Source organism: Oryza glaberrima, chromosome 2 (genome assembly GCF_000147395.1).
Source record: "Oryza glaberrima chromosome 2, OglaRS2, whole genome shotgun sequence".
NCBI lineage: Eukaryota > Viridiplantae > Streptophyta > Magnoliopsida > Poales > Poaceae > Oryza > Oryza glaberrima.
In genome coordinates, this window is record NC_068327.1 from 24,328,378 (window position 1) to 24,348,775 (window position 20,398).

Genomic DNA, 20,398 nt, shown 5'->3' on the forward strand with positions numbered 1-20,398 from the left:
ACGCTAATGAGCTGCTCTGTTTTACGTGCACCAATGATTACTTTCCAACTGTGTCTACTGAACACAACCTAAGTATAGTTAATGCTAATCTACTCACTAATTTCGAAACTTTTGCTGAAAAGACATTGGGTAATGTCAATAGATTAACATGGTGAAAATGAACTGGCAACCGAGTGATTGAAAACTACAACTCGTCAAAACATACACAAGAGAAATGATTTGGTTCCACTGATTTCGTGTATTGCCAATTAGTAATGATGTAAGAAAGGGAAAAAAATACACAAAGAGTTTTCTACACATTTCTTGATGCACTTTTTTTTTAATTCTATGAGGCATATGTGTACAAGGTATACTCGTGTCAATAGTTAGATTGATAAACGACTCACTTAACTCATATTAGTGATCTATATGATACATCTATACAAGTTGGATGACCCTCTATATATTTTACTCTTTAAATTTTAGAATTGTTGTGAATATGAGATTCCAACACAATCACAACTCTTTCTCTCTTTTTTTTTATTTCGGAGAAATACAAATACTAGTCAATTGTACCTTGCATGGATTATTAAACTATACTTGGCGTATATTAATAATAAAATTCGAAATTATTAAACTATGGAGAAAATATCATTGAGCTTGTAAACTGTGTACAAACTTTATATATACTAGTCCACGGCTCGAAGTGGTTTGGCCCGTGCGCCGGGTTAGGCGGTGAGAGAGGCGCGTGCGAGAAAGGCCAGAGACCCAGTGGTCTCGGAGATGGGCGTGCGATGGGGAATCGCGCCAGCGAAAAAAGGCGGCGTGGCGAGGGAGCGAGAGAAAGGGGAGGCGGCCATGGTGGCGCTGCGGGGTGCCTCAAGGGGACTCGAGGAGGGTGGCGACGCGAGGAATCGACTGGTCCCGCGCCGACGGCTGCGAGCGACTGCACACGACGGCGACGAAACGGGAGGCACGGTGCGGGGCATGAGAGAAGTGGCGGCCAGAGGAAAAGGTTTGGGTAGGTTGAAGGAGTCTCCTGGAGAGTGGCGACGAGCGAGTTCGACGAGAGGAGTCCACGGCGGCGCACGACCATGCGCGGCGGTGAAAGAAGCAGAGCCACGGCGATGGCGTGTCTCGGTGGACGAGTGAGCAACCAAACGGCTCGGGAGTCATCTATGAGTCTCCGTAAGGTGTAAACGGGAGGAATTGGGCGAGGAGCTCACTAATGGCCTTGAACCAACGTCGGCGGCGATGCCCGGTGGTGAGAAGGACGGGAAGCCGGCGGGGAAGGCGGCCAGGTTTCAGGCGAGCACGCCGGGGACGGAGATGGAGGCGTGCGAGGATGGAATGACTCGGTGGCGGCGTGGCGTTCTTGGACGGTCATGGTGAGGAGGATGATGGCGGCAGGGCTTCACCGGTTGGAGCACGATGCAAGAGAAGGAGAAAAGGAGCCCTCGGGTGAATTTATAGGCGATGAGGGTGTCGCGCCAGAGATTTGACAACCAGAATCACTCGATATATGTGCATTTAACCTCTGTCCAGGCATCAACCAGAGTATACAGATGACAATTTGATACAGTTCCATGCCTTACAAAAATATAAAATAAACTCAGAAAAGCAGCCGAAAAACTAAAGACCATCTAAACTTAATCTTATCAGTAAAGCGAAGTTTCCTCCATAATCCATAGGCAAAATCTTGATAGCTGACACAAGCCTAATCTTCATAGAACACACCATCTGACAGATTCTCGGCTTATGGGGGATTGGGGAAAAATAAAGCAAGACTGAGTACGGCCAGTGTACTCAACAAGTCATACCAAGGGGAAGGTATGATGTAAAGGTAATCAAAGGATTGGCTCATAGGATATTTTACAATAAAAGCAGCATTTGTAAATCATAAGTTGAAAGCGGTAAAACAATAGATAATTAAGCAGTATTAACACCATCACTGTCCAACGCTAAACCACGTTACGACAGGCCCAACCCAAACCACCTGAACTACACCAGTTCATTAAGGCAAATTATTAAGGTGAGACTAATCACGATGAGCTGGTTGACCACCCTATAATCTGATCGGAGGTGTATAACTTTAACCACAAGACACGATTCCGCACATGAAACCATGCTCCGAAGTACCACCATGATACTGCAATAGGGGAAATCGTGACAAAACCATCCATATAACAAACCCTAACCAGCACACCCACCTCCGGTTTCACCCCCATCCCTATAAGGCGATGGGCAGTCCCCGCTCGTGCCTAGGTAAATCCGGAAGCAGCATAGACCGCCTCCCGGTCCATCCATACTCCATCACGCCTACCCTTGCCAATGGTATGCTAGCTAGAAAAGATTATACTTAAGATTCAGCCTGGAGCCCATCTGGCTTGTGGTTAGTATGAGTATATCTTCAAGGGATTCCCGACAACCGGTCTTTAATTGTCATGGGCACGACTACCAAATAAATCATGCATGTACCCACGACCCACCAATAAAGCATATTTTAATTAATTAACCATATGCCAAGATGGCATAACATCACCATAAAATTAAGGACTATATTATAGTGTATCCCATTGTGAGCTAGTTGATCTAAGCATGGCTAAGCATTCCTAAACCAAACATCTAGTCAAATTATTATCCCAAGCTATCAATGAATCAAGGTAAACAAAGGCTGAGTATGGGTAAAATTCCATCCCACATGAAATTATAAAATAATGCAATTTTAAGAGAAAAGCAGGGGTTTTGCAAATAGGATCAATATGATTAATGATATTTATATGACTTGCCTTGCTCTTGAACTGACGGGACCTCGGCGACCACTTCAAAATAAACTAGAGCGTCGGAACCGCCGAAGTCTAAACGACAAACAAGGCACACAATAAATACAAGCTAAAAAGCTACTGAAACAGCAAAAGAAACCAATTTTAATGGATTCTTGACATTTTAACGAATTCACTACAATTTGAATGGGTTAAAACGGAGCTCAGATTATTTAGTTATGAAATTTACAAGATGCTCTACGTTATTACTAATAACAGAAAAACCTTAATCAGTTGACAGAGATTAATGCTCAAAAGGAAAAATAAGAACAAAGGATAGATTGACTGGCAAGTGAGCCTCACGAGATACCGACTCAACGATTCAATTCTACAGGACACGGGATCACCCAAATGATCAACCGAAACCAACGAACGGAACCGGCGGCTCTGAACGGCTCTAAACTAAAGGACAACTCAACACGGACAAATGAACGAACGAGCGAACGACTCAACAACAGCTGCGGCTAAACCGGCGGGATAGACATGATTCACGGTAAAGCCCCGGTACGGCAAACGATAGGCCGGTAGGAACCTAGGGTTGCACCTACGGCTAGACAACTCAACTACCGAGCAACGGGACAAAACAACGGCTAGGCTTTAACGGCGCACGGCTGTGACACAGCGACGCAAAGCGGCGGCTCGCCTCGGAGGCGGCGGCTCGCCTCGGAGGCGGCGACGCTCAGCAGCGGCGGCGGCTCAGTTAGGCGGCGGCGACACGGCATAGCGCAGTGGCACGACGGTGGTGGTGGCAGCACGGCGTGGCGCGGTGCGACAGCGGTGGCATAGCGACACGGCACGGTAGCATCAACATGACTAAACTACTACACACGGGAACAAAACCATAAAAACATGAGGGAGCTTCTCACCGGAGAGCAAATCCGACGAGGGAACACAACGACGGTGGAGGCGGTCCAGCGGCAAGCACGAGATCGACGACGACAACGGCGCTAGAGAGGACACAACGGGCTAGGTTAGACGGGGAGATAATTGACATTGGGTTCAACCAATTCAATTAAGAGGGAAAACGGATTACCGGCGACGCGAGGGCGACGACGACGGCGGCACAGCTAGGGCGGCGGTGGTGGCTACCGAGGAGGAAAAAAAGGAAAAGAAAATAGGGGAGGGATCACTTATATAGGGGAGTACTGGTTTAGGAAAGGAGGAGTCCTAGAGGGAGTAGGACTGGGAGGAGGGGAGGGAGACCGACTCAGCTAGGGAAGGGGGAGGGCGCGCGCAGGGGGAGAGGGGGAGGGCACGGCCGACTGGAGACAGGGGGAGGATACATGGGGAGACTTGGACTTTCCCACAAAGGAAAAACAATGCGGTGCCGTTTTAGGAAAAGGACGGAAATGGTCTCGCGAACTAAAACTGATATTGTTTGTCATGCAAAACGAAACCGCATAATGAGAGGGGAGTGAATTGGGCACAATTCATGACCAAAGACAAAGGAAGAAATTATTATCTTGACACTTTTAACTCAGTAACACTGCCTCTGGTGATCTAATATTTACTCTTTAAGTCCTGTTAGTGATTTTCAGAGCAAAGAGAATTTGAAAAAAAATTCTCCTTAACAATTCCGATTTTTAAATGTATTCTTAACTGGGGTTTTCTCCTGGTTAACCAAAGTAAATCCTCGAAGCCATTTATTAGTGATTTGGATCCTAAGGGAAGGGAAAACTCCGGGTGTGACAGAGGACAAATACTAGCTGGCAGCGGCGTTTTCTTGGGCAGCACGTAAATAGTGGACGACGAGGATGCAAAGGGCGGTGGATCGAGCGGCAGAAATTGAATCGTGGGAGCGGGGGGAGCAGCGTGGTGCGATCAAGGGCAAGGAAAGCGAGCTGGCGACCGGCGTCAGCGGCTCTTCCGCCTAGCGCAAGAGGGAGAATGGTAGAGCCCGAGAGGGAAAAAGGGTGGGAGGATGGTGGAAAGGGCAGCTTGCTCCTTCCGTTTTTGTGTAGTGAGGCTGGCGAGATGCGTGGGAGCGGTGTCGCCGCGTTGGCGGCATGGGGCGTGAGGAGGCGGGGCCGATGTGACATGGCGGATGATAGCAAAAAGGAGAGCTGGGTGGGTTGATAGCGAGAGCGAACCAAGGCGGTCGACGCGACAGACGAGGTGACGCCGGCGTTCTAGCCGGTCGGCAACGACGCGGCGCGCGGGAATCGATGCGGTGGATTCAAATGGCGGCGAGCGGAGTCGGCGCAAGGACGGAGGTGGCCGCGTGCTGAGAGAGAGAGATGGAGAGAGATAGGAAGGCGCTCTCTTCGCGGTGGAGGCACGTGCGCCGCACTTGGAGAGCGAGGGAGACGAAGGGGGTTGGGCCGATGGCGGATTTCGGCCAAAAGCATCACGAGGGAGGTAAAATAAACTTTTTCAGGGAAGTCGATTGAGAGGGATTTGGATTTGGCTAGCGACCGGCGTCAGCGGCTCTGCCGCCTAGCGCAAGAGGGAGAATGGTAGAGCCCGAGAGGGAAAAAGGGAGGATGGTGGAAAGGTCAGCTTGCTCCTTCCGTTTTTGTGCAGCGAGGCTGGCGAGATGCGTGGGAGCGGTGTCGCCGCGTTGGCGGCATAGGGCGTGAGGAGGCGGGGCCGATGTGAGATGGCGGATGATAGCAAAAAGGAGAGCTGGGTGGGTTGATAGCGAGAGCGAACCAAGGCGGTCAACGCGACAGACAAGGTGACTCCGGCGATCTAGCCGGTCGGCCACGACGCGGCGCGCGGGAATCGGTGCGGTGGATTCAAACGGCGGCGAGCGGAGTCGGCGCAAGGATGGAGGTGGCCGTGTGCTGAGAGAGAGAGATGGAGAGAGATAGGAAGGCGCTCTCTTCGCGGTGGAGGCATGTTCGCCGCACTTGGAGAGCGAGGGAGACGAAGGGGGTTGGGCCGGTGGCGGATTTCGGCCAAAAGCATGACGAGGGAGGTAAAACAGACTTTTTCAGGGAAGTCGATTGAGAAGGGATTTGGATTTGGAATTGAATGGGGATTTGAATTCAAATTGTATATGAATGAAATCAAGGGAGGGAAAACAAAACGAGAATTCAATATTTTTACAGGTTTGTACTTTGGGACATGTAGGATTATTTGGGAGGCATTTGAAGTGGGATGTGAGTCCAAATGTAAGATCCGAAGAGAGGAGCAATATGGGGAGTCAAGGAAAGGACATCAAGATGGAAACTTGATATCTTTCGATATTTTTTTATAGGTTTGTACTTTGGTACTTGTAGGATTATTTGGGAGGCATTTGAAGTGGGATGTGAGTCCAAATGTAAGATCCGAAGAGAGGAACAATATGGGGAGTCAAGGAAAGGACATCAAGATGGAAACTTGATATCTTTCGAGATGGGTTTGTATTTTTGGAATAGATTTGTGTTTCGGCTTGATGGACTATTTTGGCAGAGATCCAACAATGAAGGAAACAAGTCTCAAAAGTTGGGGTTCCACATAAAAGAGTTGAAATTGGATCTGTGTTTTTGGGATTTGGAACAGATGCTTGGCAGAGGATTTCAAAGGATGATAGAATGATAGGTAGAGAGATTGCAAGGATAGGAGTTGGATGCAGATATCGCGAATCAACTTATTCGGAAGGAGTCCAAGGAAGGTGGAGAGCGAGATGGTGGAATTTGAGAAATGGAGTTTGAATTCGAGAGTTGGTTTGAAGGAATTCAAAGAGGAAGACAATATTTAGAAATGAATCAAAAGGGAGATGGATGGTTAGAGGGAGAGTGTGTAACTCGAGAGCTGGAATTCGGATTCGAACCGGATTTTGGGATGTTTATTTGGTTGCAAGGAATTAGGGATGACTGGAATGTCGATTCAGATCGTCTGAGGGATTACTGAGTTCGACAGAGGAGTCCACGGAGGCGGCGACAGAAGTAGAGCCACGACGATGGCGCGTCTCGGTGGACGAGTGAGCAAACCGAACGGCTCGGAGTCATCTATGAGTCTCCGTAAGGTGTAAACGGGAGGAATTGGGCGAGGAGCTCACCGGTGGCCTTGAACCGACGTCGGCGGCGGTGCCAGGTGGTGAGAAGGACGGGAAGCCGACGGGGAAGGCGGCCGGGTCCGACGAAGGATGGCGTTTGTGGCGGCGGACTTATTTGACAGGGAGACACCAAGTTGGCTAGGCAGCGGTGCACGGTTACGAACATGACGCCGAGGCAACACGGTGCCGAGACGAGCACGCCAGGGATGGAGATAGAGGCGTGTGAGGATGGAACGACTCGGTAGCGGCGTGGCGTTCTTGGACAGTCACGGTGAGGAGGATGGTGGCGGCAGGGCTTCACCGCTTGGAGCACAATGCAAGAAAAGGAGAAACGGAGACTTGGGGGTGGATTTATAGGCGAGGAGGGCGAACGCGAGCTGGCGCTCGCGAGCGGCAGCGGCGTTTTCTTTGGTGGCGCGAAAACGGTGGACGACGAGGATGCAAAGGTTGGTGGATCGAGCGGCGGAAATTGAATCGCGGGAGCGGGAGGAACAGCGTGGTGTGATCAAGGGCAAGGACGGTGAACTGGCGGCCGGCGTCAGCGGCTCTGCCCCCGAGCGCAAGGGGACAAGGGCGTAAAAGGGAGAATGGTCGAGCTCGAGAGTTAAAAAGGGAGGAATGATGGTGGAAAGGGGAGCTTGCTCCTTCTATTTTTGGGCGGCGAGACTAGCGAGGCGCGTGGGAGCGGTGTCGCCGCTTTGGCGGCTTAGGGCGTGCGGAGGCGGGGCCGATATGATGCAGCAGATGATGGCAAAAAGGGGAGAAGGGTGGGTTGGCAGCAAGCACAAACGAAGGCGGTCGACGCAGCAGACGAGGTGACGTCGGCGTTCAGTCTGGTCGGCCACGACGCTGCGTGTGAGGGAATCGGTACGACGGATTCAAACAGTGGCGAGCGGAGTCAGCGCAAGGGCGATGATGGCCACACGGTCAGAGAGAGAAGGAGAGAGCGAGGGAGCCGCAGAGGGTTGGGTCGGCGACGGATTTCGGCCCAAAGCATCACAAGGAAGGTAAAATAGACTTTAGGGAAGTCGACTGAGAGGGATTTGGATTTGGAATTGAATGGGGATTTGAATTCAGCTAAATATAAAAGAAATCAAGGAATTCAATATTTTTTTGTATAGGTTTGTACTTGGGGACTTGTAAGATTATTTGGGAGGCATTTGAAGTGGGATGTGAGTCCAAATGCAATATACGACCAGAGGAACACTATGAGGAGTCAAGGAAAGGACATCAAGATGGAAACTTGATATCTTTCGGGATGGGTTTGTATTTTGGGGGTTCAAGGAATTATTTAGACGGAATTTCAAAGGAGAGCGAAATCTTGCTAGGTTGAATGTCAAATCGGGAACTCGGTATTTTTGGAATAGATTTGTGTTTGGGCTTGATGAACTATTTTGGCAGAGATCCAAGAATGAAGGAAACATGTCTCAAAAGTTGGGATTCCACAAAGAAGAGTTGAATTTGGATCTGTGTTTTTGGGATTTGGAACTGATGCTTGGCAAAGGATTTCAAAGGATGATAGAGCGATAGGTAGGGAGATTGCAAGGATAGGAGTTTAATGCAGATATTGCAAATCAACTTATTCGGAATGAGTCCAAGGAAGGTGGAGAGAGAGATGGCGGAATTTGAGAAGTGCAGTTCAATTTCGAGAATTGGTTTAAAGGAAACCCATGGAAAGTTTAGGTCTCAGAGGTGAAGCCTCTGATTGAGTTAGGGTTTCAAAGAGAATGACTGGATTTACATCTTGGTGTCGGAAAAGGAATTCAAAGAGGAAGACAATATTCAAAAATGGATCAAAAGGGTTAGAGAGAGAGTGTGTAACTCGAGAGCATGAATTCGGATTCGAGAACTGAATTTTGTGACGTTTATTTGGTAGCAAGGAATTAGGGTTGACTGGAACGCCGGTTCAAATTGTCTGAGGGATTATTGAACTTGGACAATTTCAGGGGATTTGGATTTGGAATTGAATGGGGGTTTGAATTCAGCTAAATAATAAAGAAATCAAGGAATTCAATATTTTTTTGTATAGGTTTGTACATGGGGACTTGTAAGAATATTTGGGAGGCATTTGAAGTGAGATGTGAGTCCAAATGTAATATACGACGAGAGGAACAATCTGGGGAGTCAACGAAAGGACATCAAGATGGAAACTTGATATCTTTCGAGATGGGTTTGTATTTTGGGGGCTCAAGGAATTATTTAGATGGAATTTCAAAGGAGAGCGAAATCTTGCGAGGATGAATGTCAAATCGGGAGCTAGGTATTTTTGGAATAGATTTGTGTTTGGGCTTGATGGACTATTTTGGCAGAGATCCAAAGACAATATTGAGAAATGAATCAAAAAAGAGATGGATGGTTAGAGAGAGAGTGTGTGTGTGTAACTCAAGAGCTTGAATTCGGATTCAAGAACCGAATTTTGTGACATTTATTTGGTAGTAAGGAATTAGGGATGACTGGAACGTCGGTTCAGATTGTCTAAGAGATTATTGAACTTGGACCCTAAAATTGGTCAGGTGGGATTTAAGAGAGAAATTCGAATACAAAGGTTCGAACTTCTAGAATTGTTTTAGTGAATCAAGGGGCGAGGTTAGGATTTACGAGGTAGATGCTCGGGCTAGATTGGTTTTAGGAATTCGACGAGATCTGCGAGGTTCTAGAAGCGAAATCCGAATATAAGTATTCGAACTTCAAAACTATTCTCGAAATGAAAACAGGGATTCGAGTTTGCTGAACTTGAGGTTTGCAATCACAGAATATTCGCAAGTGACCGGAGATGATTTGAGTGCGGACTCAAATTTTTGAAGAACAACAAGACTAGGATCATTTGAAGGGTAGTATCTCGGTAGAGGTTTAGAGAGGAGATTTTGAATACAAGGATGAGATTATTTTCAGACAGGGATTTTTGAGACAAGTGAGGCTTTTGACATTAGGGAATTGAGACAAAGGAGGTATGTAAATTGAGATCAAGTTTCCAAATATAAAGGAAATCAAGGAATTTGATATTTTTTGTATAGGTTTGTACTTGGGAACTTGTAAGATTATTTGGGAGGCATTTGAAGTGGAATGAGAGTCCAAATGTAATATACGACCAGAGGAACAATATGGGGAGTCAAGGAAAGGACATCAAGATGGAAACTTGATATCTTTCGGGATGGGTTTGTATTTTGGGGGCTCAAGGAATTATTTGGATGGGATTTAAAGGGAGAGCGAAATCTTGCGAGGTTGAGTGTCAAATCGGGAACTCGGTATTTTTGGAATAGATTTGTATTTGGGCTTGGACAATTTCAGGGGAAATTGGTCGAGTGGGATTTAAGAGAGAAATTCGAATACAAATGTTCAAACTTTGAGAATTGTTTCAGTTAATCAAGGGGGTGAGGTTACGATTTACGAGGTGGATGTTTGTGCTAGATTGGTTTAAGGAATTCGACGAGATCAGTGCTAAAGTTCTAGAAGCGAAATCCGAATATAAGGATTCGAACTTCAAAATTATACTCAAAACGAAAGCAGGGATTCGAGTTTGCCGAACTTGAGGTTTGCAATCACGGAACCTTTGCAAGAAGTGACCGGAGATGATTTGAGTGCGGACTCAAATTTTTGAACAACAACTGGACTTGGATAATTTGAATGGTAATATCTCGGTAGACGTTTAGACAGGAGATTTTGAATACAAGGATGAGATTAGTTTCGGACAGGGATCTTTAAGACATGGGAGGCTTTTGACATTAGGGAACTGAGACAAAGGAGATATTTAAATTAAGATCAAGTTTACAAATATAAAGGAAATCAAGGAATTCGATATTTTTTTATAGGTTTGTACTTGGGGACTTGTAAGATTATTTGGGAGGCATTTGAAGTGGGATGTGAGTCCAAATGTAATATACGACCAGAGGAACAATATGGGGAGTCAAGGAAAGGACATCAAGATAGAAACTTGATATCTTTCAAGATGGGTTTGTGTTTTGGGGGTTAATTTATTTAGACGGAATTTCAAAGGAGAGCGAAATCTTGCGAGGATGAATGTCCAATCGGGAACTCGGTATTATTGGAATAGATTTGTGTTTGGACTATTTTGGCAGGGATCCAACAATGAAGGAAACAAGTCTCAAAAGTTGGGGTTCCATATAAAAGACTTGAATTTGGATCTGTGTTTTTGGGATTTGGAAAAGATGATTGGCAGAGGATGATAGAGCGATAGGTAGGGAGATTGCACGGATAGGAGTTGAATGTAGATAACGCAAATCAACATATTCGAAATGATTCCAAGGAGGGTAGAGAGAGAGATGGCGAAATTTGAGAAATGCAGTTCGATGTCGAGAGTTGGTTTGAAGGAAACCCGAGGAAAGTTTAGGTCTCAGAGGTGAAGCATCAGACTGAATTAGGGTTTCAAAGAGATTTGACTGGATTTACTTCTTGGTGTCGGAACGAGTATTCGGGAAGGAATTCAAAGAGGAAGACAATACTGAGAAATGAATCAAAAGGGAGATGGATGGTTAGAGAGTGTGTGTGTGTAACTCAAGAGCTTGAATTCGGATTCAAGAACCAAATTTTGGGACGTTTATTTGGTAGCAAGGAATTAGGGAGGACTGGAACATCGGTTTAGATTGTCTGAGGGATTATTGAACTTGGACCCTGAAATTGGTCGAGTGGGATTTAAGAGAGAAAATCGAATACCAAGGTTCGAACTTTTAGAATTGTTTCAGTGAATCAAGGGGCGAGGTTAGGATTTACGAGGTAGATGCTCGGGCTAGATTGGTTTCAGGAATTCGACGAGATTTGTGGTTAGGGCTCTAGAAGCGAAATCCGAATACAAGGATTCGAACTTCAAAACTATACTCGAAACGAAAACAGGGATTCGAGTTTGCCGATCTTGAGGTTTGGAATCACGGAACCTTCGCAAGAAGTGACGGGAGAGGATTTGAGTGCGGACTCAAATTTTTGATGAACAACAGGACTAGGATCATTTGAAGGGTAGTATCTCGGTAGAGGTTTAGAAAGGAGATTTTGAATACAAGGATGAGATTAGTTTCGGACAGGGATTTTTGAGACAAGTGAGGCTTTTGACATTAGGGAACTGAGACAAAGGAGATGTTTAAATTGAGATCAAGTTTCTAAATATAAAGGAAATCAAGGAATTTGTTATTTTTTGTATAGATTTGTACATGGGGACTTGTAAGATTATTTGGGAGGTATTTGAAGTGGCATGAGAGTCCAAATGACAGGACATCAAGATGGAAACTTGATATCTTTTGGGATGGGTTTGTATTTTCGGGGCTCAAGGAATTATTTAGATGGAATTTGAAGGGAGAGCGAAATCTATGAGGTTGCATGTCAAATTGGGACTCGGTATTTTTGGAATAGATTTGTGTTTGGGCTTGATGGACTATTTTGGTAGAGATCCAACAATGAAGGAAACAAGTCTCAAAAGTTGGGGTTTCACAAAAAAGAGTTGAATTTGGATCTTTGTTTTTGGGATTTGGAACAGATGCTTGGCAGAGGATTTCAAAGGATGATAGAGCGATAGGTAGTGAGATTGCAAGGATAGGAGTTGAATGCAGATATCTCAAATCAACTTATTCGGAACGAGTCCAAGGAATGTGGAGAGAGAGATGGTGGAATTTGAGAAATGCACTTCAATTTCGAGAGTTGGTTTGAAGGAAACCCGACGAGAGTTTAGGTCTCAGAGGTGAAGCATCTGATTGAGTTAGGGTTTCAAAGAGATTTGACTGGATTTACATCTTAGGGTCGGAACGAGTATTCGGAAAGGAATTCAAAGAGGAAGAAAATATTCAGAAATGAATCAAAAGGGAGATGGATGGTTAGTGAGAGAGTGTGTAACTCAAGAGCTTGAATTCGGATTCGAGAACTGAATTTTGGGACGTTTATTTGGTAGCAAGGAATTAGGGATGATTGGAACGTCGGTTCAAATTGTTTGAGGGATTATTGAACTTGGACAATTTTAGGGGAAATTGGTCGAGTGGGATTTAAGAGAGAAATTAGATCACAAAGGTTCAAACTTCGAGAATTATTTCAGTTAATCAAGGGCTGAGGTTACGATTTACGAGGTGGATGCTCGGGCTAGATTGGTTTCAGGAATTCGACGAGATCTGTGGTTAGGGTTCTAGAAGCGAAATCCGAATACAAGGATTCGAACTTCAAAACTATACTTGAAACGAAAACTGGGATTCGAGTTTGCTGAACTTGAGGTTTGCAATCACGGAACCTTCGCAAGAAATGACCGGAGATGATTTGAGTGCGGACTCAAATTTTTTAAGAACAACAGGTCTAGGATCATTTGAAGGGTAATATCTCGGTAGAGGTTTAGAAAGGAGATTTTGAATACAAGGATGAGATTAGTTCCGGACAGGGATTTTTGAGACAAGGGAGGCTTTTGACATTAGGGAACTGAGACAAAGGATTTCAAAAGTTGATAGAGCGATAGGTAGAGAGATTGCAAGGATAGGAGTTGAATGCAAATATCGCAAATCAACTTATTCGGAGCGAGTCCAAGGAAGGTGGAGAGAGAGATGGTGGAATTTGAGAAATGCAGTTCGATTTCGAGAGTTGGTTTGAAGGAAACCCGGGGAGAGTTTAGGTCTCAGAGGTGCAGCATCTGACTAAGTTAGAGTTTCAAAGAGATTTGACTGGATTTACATCTTGGTGTCGGAACGAGTATTCGGGAAGGAATTCAAAGAGGAAGACAATATTGAGAAATGAATCAAAAGGGAGATGGATGGTTAGAGAGAGTGTGAGTGTCAAGAGCTTGAATTCGGATTCGAGAACCGAAATTTGGGACGTTTATTTGGGAGCAAGGAATTAGGGATGACTGGAACATCGGTTCAGATTGTCTGAGGGATTATTGAACTTGGACCCTGAAATTGGTGGAGTGGGATTTAGGAGAGAAATTCGAATACAAAGGTTCGAACTTCTAGAATTGTTTCAGTGTATCAAGGGGCGAGGTTAGGATTACAAGGTAGATGCTTAGGCTAGATTGGTTTCAGGAATTCGACAAGATCTGTGGGATTCTAGAAGCGAAATCCGAATATAAGTATTCGAACTTCAAAACTATTCTCGAAATGAAAACAGGAATTCAAGTTTGCCGAACTTGAGGTTTGCAATCAAAGGACCTTTGCAAGAAGTGACCGGAGATGATTTGAGTGCGGACTCAAATTTTTGAAGAACAACACGACTAGGATCATTTGAAGGGTAGTATCTCGGTAGAGGTTTAGAAAGGAGATTTTGAACACAAAGATGAGATTAGTTTCGGAGAGGGACTTTTAAGACAAGGGAGGCTTTTAACATTAGGGAACTGAGACAAAGAAGATATTTAAATTGAGATCAAGTTTACAAATATAAAGGAAATCAAGGAATTCGATATTTTTTTTGTATTGGTTTGTACTTGGGGACTTGTAAGATTATTTGGGAGGCATTTGAGGTGGGATGTGAGTCCAAATGTAATATACGACTAGAGGAATAATATGGGGAGTCAAGGAAAGGACATCAAGATGGAAACTTGATATCTTTCGAGATGGGCTTTGTATTTTGGGGGTTAAAGGAATTATTTAGACGGAATTTCAAAGAAGAGCAAAATCTTGCAAGGATGAATGTCAAATCAGGAACTCGGTATTTTTGGAATAGATTTGTGTTTGGACTATTTTGGCAGAGATCCAACAATGAAGGAAACAAGTATCAAAAGTTGGGGTTCCAAATAAAAGAGTTGAATTTGGATCCGAGTTTTTGGGATTTGGAACAGAAGCTAGGCAGAGGATTTCAAATGATGATAGGGCGATAGGTAGGGAGATTGCAAGGATAAGAGTTGAATGTAGATAACGCAAATCAACTTACTCGGAATGTGTCCAAGGAAGGTGGAGAGAGAGATGGCGGAATTTGAGAAATGCAGTTCGATTTCGAGAGTTGGTTTGAAGAAAACCCGGGGAGAGTTTAGGTCTCAGAGGTAAAGCATCTGATTAAGTTAGGGTTTCAAAGAGATTTGACTGGATTTACATCTTGGTTTCGGAACGAGTATTCGGTAAGGAATTCAAAGAGGAAGACAATATTGAGAAATGAATCAAAAGGGAGATGGATGGTTACAGAGAGTGTGTGTGTGTGTAACTCAAGAGCTTGAATTCGGATTCGAGAACCGAATTTTGGGACGTTTATTTGGTAGCAAGGAATTAGGGATGACTGGAACGTCGGTTCAGATTGTCTGAGGGATTATTGACAATAATCGAGAGGGATTTAAGAGAGAAATTCGAATACAAAGGTTCGGACTTCGAGAATTGTTTCAGTGAATCAAGGGGCGAGGTTAGGATTTATGAAGTGGATGATCGGGCTAGATTGGTTTCAGGAATTCGACGAGATCTGTGGTCAGGGTTCTAGAAGCAAAATCTGAATATAAGGATTCAAACTTCAAAACTATACTTGAAACGAAAATAGGGATTTGAGTTTGCTGAACTTGAGGTTTGCAATAACGGAACCTTCGCAGGAAGTGACCGGAGATGATTTGAGTGCAAACTCAAATTTTTGAAGAACAAAAGGACTAGGATCATTTGAAGGGTAGTATCTCTGTAGAGGTTTAGAAATGAGAATTTGAATACAAGGATGAGAGTAGTGAGGCTTTTGACATTAGGGAAGTGAGACAAAGGAGATATTTAAATTGAGATCAAGTTTCCAAATATAAAGGAAATCAAGGAATTCGATATTTTTTATAGGTTTGTACTTGGGAACTTGTAAGATTAATTGGGAAGCATTTGAAGTGGAAGGTGAGTCCAAATGTATGACCGAAGGAACAATATGGGGAGTCAAGGAAAGGACATCAAGATGGAAACTTGATATCTTTCGGGATGGGTTTGTATTTCGTGGGCTCAAGGAATTATTTAGACGGAATTTCAAAGGGGAGCGAAATCTTGTGAGGTTGAATGTCAAATCGGAAACTCAGTATTTTTGGAATAGATTTGTGTTTGGGCTTGATGGACTATTTTGGCAGAGATCCAACAATGAAGGAAACAAGTCTCAAAAGTTGGGGTTCCACTAAAAAGAGTTGAATTTGGATCTGTGTTTTTGGGATTTGGAAAATTGCTTGGCAAAGGATTTCAAAAGTTGATAGAGCGATAGGTAGAGAGATTGCAAGGATAGGAGTTGAATGCAAATATCGCAAATCAACTTATTCGGAGCGAGTCCAAGGAAGGTGGAGAGAGAGATGGTGGAATTTGAGAAATGCAGTTCGATTTCGAGAGTTGGTTTGAAGGAAACCCGGGGAGAGTTTTGGTCTCAGAGGTGAAGCATCTGACTGATTTAGGGTTTCAAAGAGATTTGACTAGATTTACATCTTGGTGTCGGAACGAGTATTCGGGAAGGAATTCAAAGAGGAAGACAATATTCATAAATGAATCAAAAGGGAGATATGGTTAGAGAGAGTGTGTGTTTAACTCAAGAGCTTGAATTCGGATTCAAGAACCGAATTTTGGGACGTTTATTTGGTAGCAAGGAATTAGGGATGACTGGAATGTCGGTTCAGATTGTCTGACGGATTATTGAACTTGGACAATTTCAAGGGAATTTGGTCGAGTGGGATTTAAGACAGAAATTCGAATACAAAGGTTCAATCTTCGAGAATTGTTTAAGTGAATCAAGGGGTGAGGTTAGGATTTACAAGGTGGATGCTCGGGCTAGATTGGTTTCAGGAATTCGACGAGATCTGTGGTTAGGGTTCTAGAAGCGAAATCCGAATACAAGGATTCGAACTTCAAAACTATACTTGAAACGAAAACTGGGATTCGAGTTTGCTGAACTTGAGGTTTGCAATCACGGAACCTTCGCAAGAAATGACCGGAGATGATTTGAGTGCGGACTCAAATTTTTTAAGAACAACAGGTCTAGGATCATTTGAAGGGTAATATCTCGGTAGAGGTTTAGAAAGGAGATTTTGAATACAAGGATGAGATTAGTTCCGGACAGGGATTTTTGAGACAAGGGAGGCTTTTGACATTAGGGAACTGAGACAAAGGAGATATTTAAATTGAGTAATCAAAATTTCATAGGCAAGATTAAGTAACTAAAGCAAATGAAAAAAAGACAACCTCTGAATATGAAACTAAAGGACAATAGGTTATCAACGATTGTGAAAAGATGGATTATTTATTTAGCATTCCAAATTGATACTATAATTGAAATCCCTTTCTGGGCATGCAGTCAACACAATTCATTCACAGCTCATATTGTTCAGATTCAATGTGTAATTAAATTTCATGGGTAAAGATCAAGTCATGAAGAAGAAGACATACAGCAATTGTGGCTCGGCTAAGCCGGTGTGGTACTCCAGAAGATTGCTCCATAGTGGGCTCAGGGCAAGGCCCAAGGGTACACCGAGCAGCGTAGACGGCAGCGGCTGCTATCACCGATGGCGCGAAAAAGAGCATGGAGTACTGAACCAGTGCGAGCTCAGCGTAGAAGAATGTCATGTGCTCCAGCTGCATTGACAGAAAAAAGAATGGCACATTACAACAGATTGAAGATGTATAGCATCAGCAGAAGAACAACTGAAAATGGACTGTGCATGTTAGTTACCTCCTTGTCACCCAATGCAGCTTTCAGGTATCGAAGGATGAACATGTACATTGTCGGAACAGTCAGGTTCCACTGGAGCTTGTTAAGTATGGACTTCTCTGTGCTCAGAACCTGCTGCCTGCTGAAGGAGTTGTCTGATATGACAAGGAAGTCCTTAACCTGCAATTATGGCAGCTCAACTGCAAGACAAGAAACAAGCTGAACATCATGTGCAAATTGAACAGCATTGAACATAATAGCAAGCTGAACATCGTATGCAAATTGAGCAGCGCTGAACACAATAGCAAGCTGAACATCAAATGCAAAATTGAATAGCATCGGTGGAAGAATCCTTACCAATGGAGCCCAAGTCTCCTCATACTTGTAGGCTATCAACATGGCGCTTACTCCGACAAGCTGCAGCTCATTCCTGGCCACATTCTCCAGGGACAGGTACTGATCAATTATGTAGACAGTGAGGTACAGGGTCTCCGGCATCAGCATAAGCCTGTAGTGCACTTCGATGAGCCAATCAGTCAGGATTGCTCTCATTCTCTCGTTGATCTCGGTCTGTGACACCATGTAGGTGCAGAGAGGCCGGTAGGTGTTCTGGACGAATCAAGAAGCAAGAGTAATCAATCACTAATCAACAATTGATTTGGCATAAGCATAAAAGAAGAGGAAGCTAAGCTCACCTCAGTGCTCCTGTAGAATCTGTAGATATCTTCGACGTAATCAATCACTGCCAGCTCGTTGTGAGCATCAGATGCATCGATGTCGTATATCAGCTCCTTTTTCGGGCTGATCACACCGCCAGAAGCCTGTGTTCAGAACAAGTTCAGCAAAAGAAGAACAAAAAAGATTCTTCAGACAAAAATTCCTAACATTCGACAGAATCAAACAACACATACCCTGCTGCACTTGGTCAGAATCGAGGTGAGCGTTTGGATTGGTGCCCTCCGGGAGGCTGCTCTCTGGGCTGGACTTTTCTTCTGTTTCTCGGAGTCCGAACTGATCACGATGACTTCTGGCTTAGCCTTGTTGTTCTCGTTGCGCTGCTTGATTGGTTTCCTGCACTTGTCAGCTGCTGCTGGTGCCTTCTGGCGATTAACGACAGGCAGAGCAGCCCGGCCATTGACGAGATTACTGACGTCAGCGAGGGCTCGACGGATTCCTGGTGGTTGCAAGAAAACCCCTCCCCACCGCCGCAATGAAACCCCCACCAAACAAGAACACAGCAAAGAACGCGAGCTTTATCCCCCCGCAACCACAATCGCGGCAAGAAAAACCCCTCCCCACCGCCGCCGCCGCCGCCATGAGAGCCCCCCAAACAAGAACACGGTAAAGAACGCGGGCAGGAGATGATCGGTGGCCGCCTTACCTCCCTTGCTTTCCTGAGCAGGAACATCTCCGGTGCCGTCCTCCTCGACGCCATCGCCCGAACGGCCGTGGTCGGCGTCCACAGAGCAAACCGCACGAATCAGCGACCTTAAACCTCTCATGCCTCCTCCTCCTCCTCCCCCTCTCTCGAATTCTCCTCTCTCTCTCTCTCTCTCTCTCTCTCTCTCTCTCTCTCTCTCTCTCTCTCTCTCTCTCCTCTCTCTCTCTCTCTCTCTCTCTCTCTCTTTCCTCTGCTCCTCCGATTCTTCACGGCGAGATGGATTGGCTGCGAAGGAGACGGGGAAGTGGGAGGGGGCCTATGGCTTTGTAGGCGATGGTTTTTTTGTGTGTGTGTGTGTGTGGGCGAATTGAGGGAATTTTCCCGTGACGTCTATCATCCAACGGTCAAATTTTTATTAATGGGAAACCAACGGCGCATCGGCGGTCGGATCGCTGATCGGACGGCGGAGATTCAGCGCTCGGGTTTTTTGAGCCGTTTAAACGGAGGAGGGGAAAATAAAAATAGCTGGGAGGGGAAAATACGTTGGGAGTGGAACGCCCGGAGATGGAAAGTGCGGCGTGGTTATAGATGGCCATCTGGACGGAACGGCCTAGGCACGGCGAATTTTTTTCATTTTTAGATTTTTTTTTAAATATTTACAGAAATAATCTATCGGCCAAAAAAAATTACAAAAATAGACCCTGCCGCCCCAGAGGTGGGCGGCAAGCTGACGTGGCAGACAGCGGGTCGACCGCGCCGTCTGCCGCCGTCGGCCAAAATTGCATTTAAAAAAGTACCCCAAATGATTTTTCTATGTTATGTTAATAATAATTAAAGAAATATTTATTGGTAAAACTTGTTAATATTGTTATAAAAATGTATTGAAGTTGGTTGTTTCGCAATTTCATATGTTAAGTAAGGTATTATTTTGTAACTTATTCAACGTATTAGTACTCGGATAATTGATATAGGCCTATCGCAGTCTCGGTCGTAGAAACATTATATGGACTTAAACAAGGAGAATTATGTAACATGAAGAAATAGTAGTACAACTTGAACATGATGCAACTATTTCCATTGCGGTTACATAGATGATATTAGATTCGAACTAGGAGGGAGGTAGTGCAATAGTTGAACACAACGACGATGTAGTAATGGGACAAGGAAGCATGACAGTAGAAATTTCAATATGCCAAGTTGTCCGATAATAGCTAACCCCTACGTGAGGATCCCTCTCCTCTCTCAAACCGCGCTTTAGTAACCCTGTATTGTTCTGGTAGTTCAAGCTGCACAACACGGCTAGGTGGAGTTAGAACCCGTATGGTGTCTATCCATTCTCTGTATTGACATCTCCTTGGTGGTTCCTGGGAGAAAATAGTAGATGTGAAGCGAGCAAAGTTAGTAAATGTTGTGAGAAAATAAGGATTCATGTAATCAAAATATTCTTACCATGAAATCGTCGTCAAGAATATTTGGACAAACAAAGAACCTTTGACCCAATTTTGTAGGCTTTATGGAACGAAGAACCTGACAACGATCACCACACCTGCATCTTGGATGGGCTTCCCATGGAGGGAGTGCCGTAGTTAGCACCCGCCAATCACACTGTTGTTCACGACATTGTCGTTCGTAAGCCGCTTTTCTCTGTAAGTATTGCTCAGTACTTTCGGATGCGAAACACCAGCGACCTTG

At 44.8% G+C, this 20,398-nt stretch overlaps 1 protein-coding gene across 3 annotated transcripts; it reads right to left on the reverse strand.

Annotated features, from left to right (window-relative positions):
• Window positions 1-379: 379 nt before the first annotated feature.
• Window positions 380-18,885, reverse strand: LOC127761516 (cyclin-B1-3-like). 3 transcript variants are annotated; one of them, XM_052285824.1, is made up of 7 exons: window positions 18,707-18,885; window positions 18,237-18,422; window positions 18,021-18,146; window positions 17,683-17,934; window positions 17,347-17,525; window positions 17,064-17,249; window positions 380-2,837 (listed from the first exon to the last, which is right to left on the reverse strand). In XM_052285824.1, the coding sequence occupies exons 1-5, from the start codon at window positions 18,758-18,760 to the stop codon at window positions 17,451-17,453; spliced, it is 693 nt and encodes a 230-aa protein (XP_052141784.1). In that variant the 5' UTR covers window positions 18,761-18,885; the 3' UTR covers window positions 380-2,837; window positions 17,064-17,249; window positions 17,347-17,450. The 3 variants fall into 3 exon arrangements, with proteins under 3 accessions (XP_052141784.1, XP_052141782.1, XP_052141783.1); XM_052285822.1 differs by having other exon boundaries at window positions 18,237-18,425; XM_052285823.1 differs by lacking the exon at window positions 380-2,837 and having other exon boundaries at window positions 17,016-17,249; window positions 18,237-18,425.
• Between the last annotated feature and the right edge of the window lie 1,513 nt (window positions 18,886-20,398).